The 9030-nt window shown below is 40.3% G+C and overlaps 1 protein-coding gene across 10 annotated transcripts in view; it reads right to left on the bottom strand.

Annotated features, from left to right (window-relative positions):
* Positions 1-7269: 7269 nt before the first annotated feature.
* CNOT7 (CCR4-NOT transcription complex subunit 7) overlaps positions 7270-9030 on the bottom strand; it is a 57998-nt gene continuing 56237 nt past the window's right edge. For 7 of the 10 annotated variants that reach the window (XM_069744405.1, XM_069744409.1, XM_069744413.1 and 4 more), the window contains one exon: positions 7270-8748. In XM_069744405.1, coding sequence (XP_069600506.1) covers positions 8620-8748 — 129 coding nt within the window. In that variant the 3' untranslated portion in view covers positions 7270-8619. The remainder of the gene's footprint in view (positions 8749-9030) is intronic. The other 3 variants (XM_069744411.1, XM_069744407.1, XM_069744408.1) reach the window with 1 other exon arrangement.

The raw sequence follows: 9030 nt of genomic DNA, 5'->3' as shown, positions 1-9030 counted from the left end.
TATGAAGACCAGATGACATCAGACCTGAGATGCTTCAAGTAGATATAGGGAAGTATAATATATATATATTTTATATGAATATTGGTCACGGCTTACCATAACATGAATTTACATATTATATTATTGAGAACATATAACAACATCATTGATATTATTATTTATTACATCATTTTGCCAAAGAAGAAAGTAGATTTTATTAATATTTTAATTTGAGGGTTCCAATCAATGTCTGTCACCCTCAAAAGGGGGAATTGTTAAATATTAATTATTCTTATTTTTATTCTGTACTGAGCACATTGCTTCTTGCTGACACTATGAAAAGCTATTTCTGTGTATGTAGCTCAGAGTATAAGTTAACACCATATACAGAAGACACGTGATCAGTGTTGAACATATATAAACGTCTCTTAGGAGGGGGTGGGGGCTTTTTTGTCACGTGGGACGGTCACCTCCCTTCCTTCACCATCATTCTCCATGGACATGGGACAAGACACGAGGAACAACAGCTGTTAGCTACTCCATGCCATGATGACTTCAGACTTTCACACAGACAGATGACTTCTACCATTCTACCTTTTAAAGATGAGTAACAGGAGAAGCGCTGATATCTACACATGGACACTCTGTTTGTAATTGTTTCATCTACCTTTTATGTTTTTGCTGCGATGGTGGATAATTCAATAAACCACTATACTTTCGTCAGAATATCATGACATTTTTCTTTTAAGAATAACGCACCTGGTTAAGTCTTGATTAGATATTTTTGCGCAATAACGATTTTTAACAGAGAGACGCTCAGGGCTCTTGTTCGGCAGCACAGACTACAGACTTGTCCGTTAGACCTGTGATTTTTATTTATTTTAACATCTTTATGAAATACCAAGTTTCCTAAGTACCACAGATTGTTTCACTCTTAAATGCTGCTTAATTTCAGAAAAACTTGCAGTAACCACCGATCGACCAAACCGCTGCATGACCAGCTCTACCCTCACCCATCCCTTGTAGATTGTGAGCCTTCGCGGGCAGGGTCCTCTCTCCTCCTGTACCAGTTATGACTAGTATTGTTTAAGATTACTGTACTTGTATTTATTATGTATACCACATAGAGCTATAGAATGGGACGGCACTAGAACGATACCATATACAGCATTCAGGACTTGAGATGGGATCCAGAGTATTAGGCGTCACGCTTACTCCGGGGTATGAGGTGCTCAGCAGCTGAAAACTAATAGTTCATTTGTACTCATAAGTAAGAAAATATGCGGCACTCACCCCAAATTCTGCAGTGGAAAGCGTGAATTTTAATGGAAAACTTCAACAGATAAACATCCGTTATAACATAAGGTAAGCAGGAGGGTGCGGTGTTGGAGCTTGGACGACGGCCGTTTCGCACAGCAGGTGCTTCAACGGGTCCAGATGCATCTGGACCCGTTGAAGCACCTGCTGTGCGAAACGGCCGTCGTCCAAGCTCCAACACCGCACCCTCCTGCTTACCTTATGTTATAACGGATGTTTATCTGTTGAAGTTTATTATGTATACCCCTCCTCACATGTAAAGCGCCATGGAATAAATGGCGCTATAATAAATAATAATGTTGTAAGTCTGGGATTACACCAATTTCTTATGTAAATAATCCGTCCCATATGATAAATCTCAGCTTTTTTTGCCCCTGAACCAGAACTCTGCCTCAGCGTGAAATGTAGTTCCTTGTAAGGAGAGCGCTGCGATATTTCTTTCCCCATAATCCCTGTGGGGTATATTAGGACATTTCTTCCTTTATTAGGTAAGGGTTTGCGAGTATGTTCGGATTTTGTTCGTCTTCGTAAAAGCGCAGAGAATATGCCCCGAATACCACAATGGACGGAAACCAGATATTGTAGATGTTGTCCTTGGCAAGTAAGACTTTTATTGTACAACCTGTTAACGCCTCCGCCGCTATTTGTAGCTCTAGTTTCCATAATTGAGGCCGATCATGTCGTTCAGTGGACTCCGGCCACTCTTTGTAGGCTGAAACTAATTCACATTCTACATATTTCAGCATAACAGAAATCTGCAGAATCCGAGCTGGGGCTATAAAGTTCTTATCCATTGTCACCATGAAATAACCCATTACAATACAAAAATTTGAAAGAAGACTATGCTTACGATTTGTGTTTTGTCTAAGATTTTGAGATATTTAGTATTGGTGTATTATTATTGTGGGTAGTCACGTATAATGCAGACTGCAGGCGAGCAGCAAAAGGGTCATCATCGTTATTATTAACGATCAGTCAGAAATATCCAGTGACTAATTAGAATTATGTACAGTTACAAGAAAAAGTAATTGAGCCTTGTGGTATTACCTGACTTTCTATTAGAAAAAATGTAAGTACACTAATAACACAAAGTTGTATTTTTCTTCTATATTATTGGAGACACAGGACTGTACATGGAGAAAAAGGTCAATAACCTGTTAATTCCTCTTTAGCAGAAATTTATTTCACCAAACATTCCCTATAACTATCAAGAAGATTTGCACATGGTTGAATAGGAATTTTCAACCATGTTGGTGTATTTCAGTTCAGTATTTTTTGGATGCCTTTAGATCATGCCATAGCATCTACACAGGGTTAGTCATTCCCAACATTGAACGTTCTCACCTATTCCAAAGGCAGGTGATGACCTCCTGAACAGTGAAGATCTGACTGCTAGGAACCTCAAGAACTTAGGAACATGGCTTTGAAATGCTTGATGTCAAAGTCTGACAGGTGTAGAGGAGATAAAGAAAAGGGGTGTAGCAGGTATATTTTGCCCAAGGGGTCCAGACCCTCTCAAACCTTTCCATTGATCATACCTAAAAAAGTGTCTCTTCACCTTGGAGAAGACTAGTCCTGTTATTTTTTTACATGTGTAATTCATAGATCAATAATTAGAAATAGAAATGAGATAGTTAGGGGTCCAAGCTGTGTTTGTGGGAAACCGCAAATGCCGCTCTATTGATGCATATAGTAGAAGACAATCCTCTGTGATGTGCATCTATAGAGCCGCATTTGGAGTTTTACATACTCTGGTCTGGAAGCAGCAAACATTAAACACAGCTGCACTAATCTCAATCCGTCTGTACAGAAACCCATCTCAGGATGAACTTGTTGTAGACACATCCCACAGCAGTTATGTCGGCAGGAAGCCATCTGACAGATGATTGACCATGAGTAATCGAACAACAGCAGGATGTCTCCAATGGCAACTGGATGGTTAATGGAACCTGGTGGCTCATCCATAGGTGGAGTGTGATTGAAATGTGCAAAATGGGGCAGTTTTAAAAATGGGTTATATGGGCACAAAAGAATAAATACACGTGTAAATTATACTTATTATAATGTGAGTTTCTTATAGAGATCACATTGTGGTTTGGGAAATACCTTTAACTGGGTTGTGCCATCATAATATTTATAGTTATATGCAAAGAAAATTGTATTATAGACATTTTATCAATTTACTCCTATTAAAAATATGGAATGGTGCGAAAGATTTTTATGCTTTATAAGGATGGTGCTCTATAGAATTGGTAATATTATGGCCGCGTATGTGCACAAAATCTTTATTCCAGTCACTGCTGGTGTGCTCAGCAGAAAAAGTATAATCCCCCGTCCCAGCTAGCAATTTATTATAAAAGTAAAAATGGGATTGTCTATACAGAGTCCGCTGCTGTGTACAACTATCAGATTTCCTTCCCCTCCTCGGCCATCTGGCTTCTGTTACAGTAGCCACACAAAACCGTGACATTAGATTCCTCTGCCCCAACCGGCTCGGTGTAACATCACATTTATACTGCTCTAGTAGAAAGCCGTCCAGCATGGAGGATTATACTTTTCCATGTTTTGCCACCAAAGAACAGTTACATACAATAAACGAGGAGACAGACAATACTACTAACTAATAAAACTAATATCTCTAGAACTAATCAATATTTTTAATATTGTAAATTAAAAAAACTTGATATAATGGTGGCACCGCTCCTTTATGACATCGACCGTGAGAAACCATTGCCTACAGCATAAAGTGGAGAAAATATGAGCATTAAACGGGTTGTTCCCTTTCAAATGTGATTCATCCCTCGCTGCACCCTTTCCTGGGTCCACCGGTGACTGTCCGCTGCTGCTCTCGGTGCTTAGCGTTGGTTGCAGGGCTGACATCATCTTGACGGCTCCCTCTACATTAGAACGCCGGGCTCAGTGACTGGCTGCAGCGCTGTCAGGGTGCTGTGGTCAATGCCAGACCAAGGGAGGAGCAGCTGACACTCACCGATGGACCCAGGATGGGGTGACTAGAGGGTGTTTAATGTTTTAAATGAATGCAGCGATGGATGCATCATATTTGAAAGGAATAACTCTTTAGGTATTTTGGAAGTGTGGTGGGATCAGTATCCTCAGGGTACTTAGAAGTATGTTGTAGGCTATTCTCAAGTGCGGAGTGTGTGGGAGAGGGAAGAAAGTGGGGTGGAGGGGAGGTAGACAGCAATGCAAAATTAAAAATCATATTAATGGGGAAATGGGTTTTATAAAAAGGCAAAATGAAGAACTGTGCGACAAAGTAGGTGAAAAGATGGGGGAGGTAGGTGACTTGTTTGAGACCAGTTAGGAGGATGGCTGAGAACACAGTGCCGATCAGCAGTGTTAATATCATAAGCATATGACTGGACAGTTTCACATGGTAAGAAAAAGAGAAGAGTATGTTGAAATGTGCGTGAGAAGGGAGAAAGCGAGGGTTGGAGCATAGTGCCAAAGGCAGATGGAGCAGGAGGGCCCAATGCCACAGACTAGGAGTCAGGCAACGTTAATGCAATATTGCTGAGATTGGCGTGAAATGACAGAAGTCTAACTAAACCAAATAGAGAAAGGGGCAAAATACCTGGGGAGAGCCTGAGGGAGGTCCTGGTGACCGAGTACAAGAACTGCACTGGAGAGGTTGTATAATAGTGCGCCTCTTGTGGGATGTATGGGAACTGTCAGAGACTAATGTTGGTGCTTATGAGATATTCTAAGGGAGGGGACTGCCAGTAGTCATGTTGGGGCATAGTGTTTAAAAATGGCAATTTCAGGAATTAGACAAAATGTAAATACAACTGTAAATGCTGAACACGAGTATTGTTCAGGGAAGAAAAGCATCTGAAAACAAAGACACACTTTTCCTTGCAGGAAACCATAACAAGTCAGAATTTAATTGAAACTGCAAACAGAAGTTAGAAGTGTAGGCTAATCAAGATGGCCACCTCCATGAGGCAGGGGAAGCCAGAAGTCTGAACCTCCTCGAGTATCGTGAGGGGGCACCAACTAAAGAATAAATGAAAGGCTAGAGATGTAGCAGGGCCCACACAGTAATAGCTCCTCCGTTATCCGTTCTATAATCCTGTTTACCCGGGTAGCAAGTCCTCAGCCAGCACTGTGGAGGTAGTTGATCATTGTGAATCCGAGTTCACTGGTTGTCAATATGACACTATAAGATAAAAGGCTTAAACAAGGCCAGACAGGAAGCATGCAGCAAGATGGCACCGTGCCGGACTCGTCTAAGATGGCCGCTGAGAAGGAACAGGGTAAGAACCCAGACAGAGAGGTGGAACAATATGGTAGAACCCAAAACTAAGTGAGCTCTGCAGCTTCCAAAACCTTCACCATCCATCACCTCTGAGTAAAAAGTGGGCGTAAGATACCGATAGAACAGAGAAATGAGCCCACAGCAAGTCATCCTGCAGCCAGTACTACCACCCTCATTCACCATGATAATGGTCGGGAGCATGCGTCTGCTGAGTAGGGAGGTGCAGAGCCAACATTAAAGGATGTACTTAATGGAGTGACACAGTGTAACGCAGCCTTGACAACATTAAATGGACACATGGGCTCAATAAATGTGGATGTCTATATTATTAGACAAGATTTGAAAAAAAATGAGAGAAGAAAACCGTGTGGGAGAAATAGAGGATAAACTCCCGCCATTATCTACAAAAGTCAGGAAAGCCTCTGCAAACATTGTGACTTTACTGAATAAAACCGATGACTGGAAACAGGCTCCAGCGTAATAATATTCGTCTAGTTTGGGTCCTGGAGAAGGCGGAGGGTAGTACCCCAGTCATCTTCTTTAAAGAAGGGTTAATATCTACATTTGTCAATACCTGAAATGTCTGCATTAATATGTACTTGTGAATATTGTTTATATCCAGAGATGTCTAGGAGTGGGAGGGAAGGGGGATGGGCTGGTTGTTTTCTTTTTTGGTTTATTATACAATGTATCAGATTTTAAAAAAACAAAAAAACAACAGAATAAATATATTGCAATCTTCCAAATCCTCCGACTCCAAAGCTCATTTTCTTAAACTGGTCAGGAGACAGCTCGCAATCAAGACACAAGTCCCAATTACTGTTCCTAATAGCTGCAGCTAAACTGCCTATTCCCTCACACTGGCTTGCCCAGAATTGTCCGAATTTATCAGTCTGGGCGCATAAAGTCGATCAGCTGTACTATATAGAGGAAATAATAGCATACACACATTTTTCACAAGATAAGTTTAAGGTGACCTGGGCCCAATGGAAATTATTTAGAGACAGTGTTGAGTACTTGGAGCTAATAGGCCAACAGGATAACCCATAAATTAATTGTTGGGCTACACGTTGTTCATAGATAAAGGCTCACTGACCGGTCTCGTGAATAGAAAAATCCAACACCCCTCCTTTTTGGAAGGGGCCCCCTTCCCTGTCTTCCCTCCTCCCCTTCCTGCTTTGGTTAATTTTCTTTGTTTGTATAAGGTGGACAGTTACATTTATATAGTTATGGCATTCTACCTAATAATAGTTGTGTAGAGACTCGTGGTTTTTGAGAGAGTACCATATTTCCCGAAAACGCAGTAGACCACGTTCAAGGGGGCGTCACAAAGTAACGCATCATCGCTAGCGCATGCCGATTGTGACATGCGTTAGGATGCGTTATGATAATGTATGGCAATAGGTGCGTTAATGGATCCGTTACATTGCGTTAGTGCCGCTTAGAAACGGATCCGTTAAATGGATCGCCCTAACGCAATGTGAACCTCGCCTAACTCTCCATATCATCTGCAGATAATGGTGGCTGTACGATCCAATTAAAACGTTTTTTTTTTTTTTATTTTAGCACAGTGTCTGATGATCCTTCAGAAATCTAATAATATTGATCTTGGAATTTGAGGGGCAACGTACAGATTGCAATGTGTGCCTGCTGGTGGCTACTGATGGATTAAATCAAGACTCTGAAAAAAAAAAAACTTTTTTCAGCCTTTATTTACAAAAGCTCTAAAAACAAATATCCTTTGTTTGCAAACATTTTGTATTGTATGCATTAAAAAGGATCACACGGTTACAAATGCTGTAACTTTGAAAAAAAAAATGAAAAAAAAAAAACCTCAAGATATTACAAAGTATAAAGATAAATAGTCAACACTGACGTTGCATTGTATTTCATATAGGTCAAATGTGTGTATAAAAACACACATCATCCCTTTGTTGGGAAGTCTGAGTTTACCATCAATCCCCTGGAGACAAAACAAATCCTATGTTTCTGCAATCAACACTGTGGTGGCTAAAAAAGTAAAGTAGATCGATAGTAACAATATAAAAAATATATTGCAAAAGATAAGACAGCATCACCAAGTGCCGCAGCATCGTCCACTGTGATGGCAGCAGCACCATGGAGCAAGGTCTGGCAGGTCCTCCTCTTCTCCATCGTGATGCCATGCATCTACCGCGGCGATTTACAGAGAACTTCTCGTGCCAAAGCTAAAACTTTTCATTTTGTTGTTACAACAAATAATTACATTTCTGTAGCAAGATACAAAACAAAATTGTATTTTCCAGTGTCTGATCCTCTGCAGTTGACATCTCTATCTGACTTGTTGAGCTTTTGGATTGCATCCGTATTTTTCGTGTTAACTTTGTTTTCTTCCATTTTTGCATGCAGCTTATTTTCTTCTAACAAATCGTTATGAGTATCCAAAACTCAAGCACCTAATAAATACTGTTTCATAATAATAAAAATGGTGACTGTAATAAGTAAACCAGGATTTGGGGGATAAAAGTCGAGTATTTTCTAAGACAAAAGTGCAACAAGTTCTGGAGAGGGTTTAGTGACTTCTTTCGCAGCCAGCACCTTCATCTAGCCATCTTCCCGCATTAGAGCGCTGCATTTCTTAGGGTCTGATATCCCTGTCAATGTGTGGACCATAAAAGTATAGGGATTAGCTCTTTAAGGCTTTTAAATAAGTAGAGGTAGGGAGAGGGGCTCACAAGAAATAGGCAAGTGCTAGGTTGTTAGTCAATAGGTTGCTGAGTTACTTAGAAACATCTTGGATGGAGTATCTCGGATTCATCAATAGTAATGATGTCCTGGGGTGAGGTTGGGTAAGTGCATAGTGTAGATGGAGATCTACAATAGATAAGGCAAACATAAATGTGAGATACCAATCTGCTTGAAGGCCAAGTGGTTCTATGTTAGTAAAGTAAGACAGAAAGTAAATGGTTTTTGAGAGATGAAAACCAAAAAATCCGAGCAGGGATAAAACATGTAGAAAGTGACCGAGCTTGGCAATAAAAAAAATAAACTTCTACTTTTTTAGGTCACGACGGCTTGTTGGCTTCTTCTTCGTATGCATTGCCAGTCCCATTCTGAAAGTAAGACGATCCTGAACCCAAGCCGTACAAGTGGCCACAATACTTAGCGTCGTCTATGTGATCTTCAAAGAACATCTAGAGGAGAATGACATGATGAAATAGTTATATGATGGCAGTCAATAAGATATGATACAACGTCATTACTTTCCAAAGCTCGACAAAATGACTACCTCCATACAAAATCAATTAAGACATCATATATCAAATCAGGAAAGCTATCAGCAGTGTTACATAACACAAAAAACATGAATGCAGAAAATTACCTATACAAGTGATTATACCAAAAAATTAGACCAAACAGTATATGAGGCGTACCTCCAAAAGAATATATATCCAAAAAAGAAGGGAAGTAACAGG

This window comes from Ranitomeya imitator, chromosome 1 (assembly GCF_032444005.1).
Source record: "Ranitomeya imitator isolate aRanImi1 chromosome 1, aRanImi1.pri, whole genome shotgun sequence".
Classification (NCBI taxonomy): Eukaryota; Metazoa; Chordata; class Amphibia; order Anura; family Dendrobatidae; genus Ranitomeya; species Ranitomeya imitator.
This window is presented reverse-complemented; position numbering and strand designations above follow the sequence as displayed.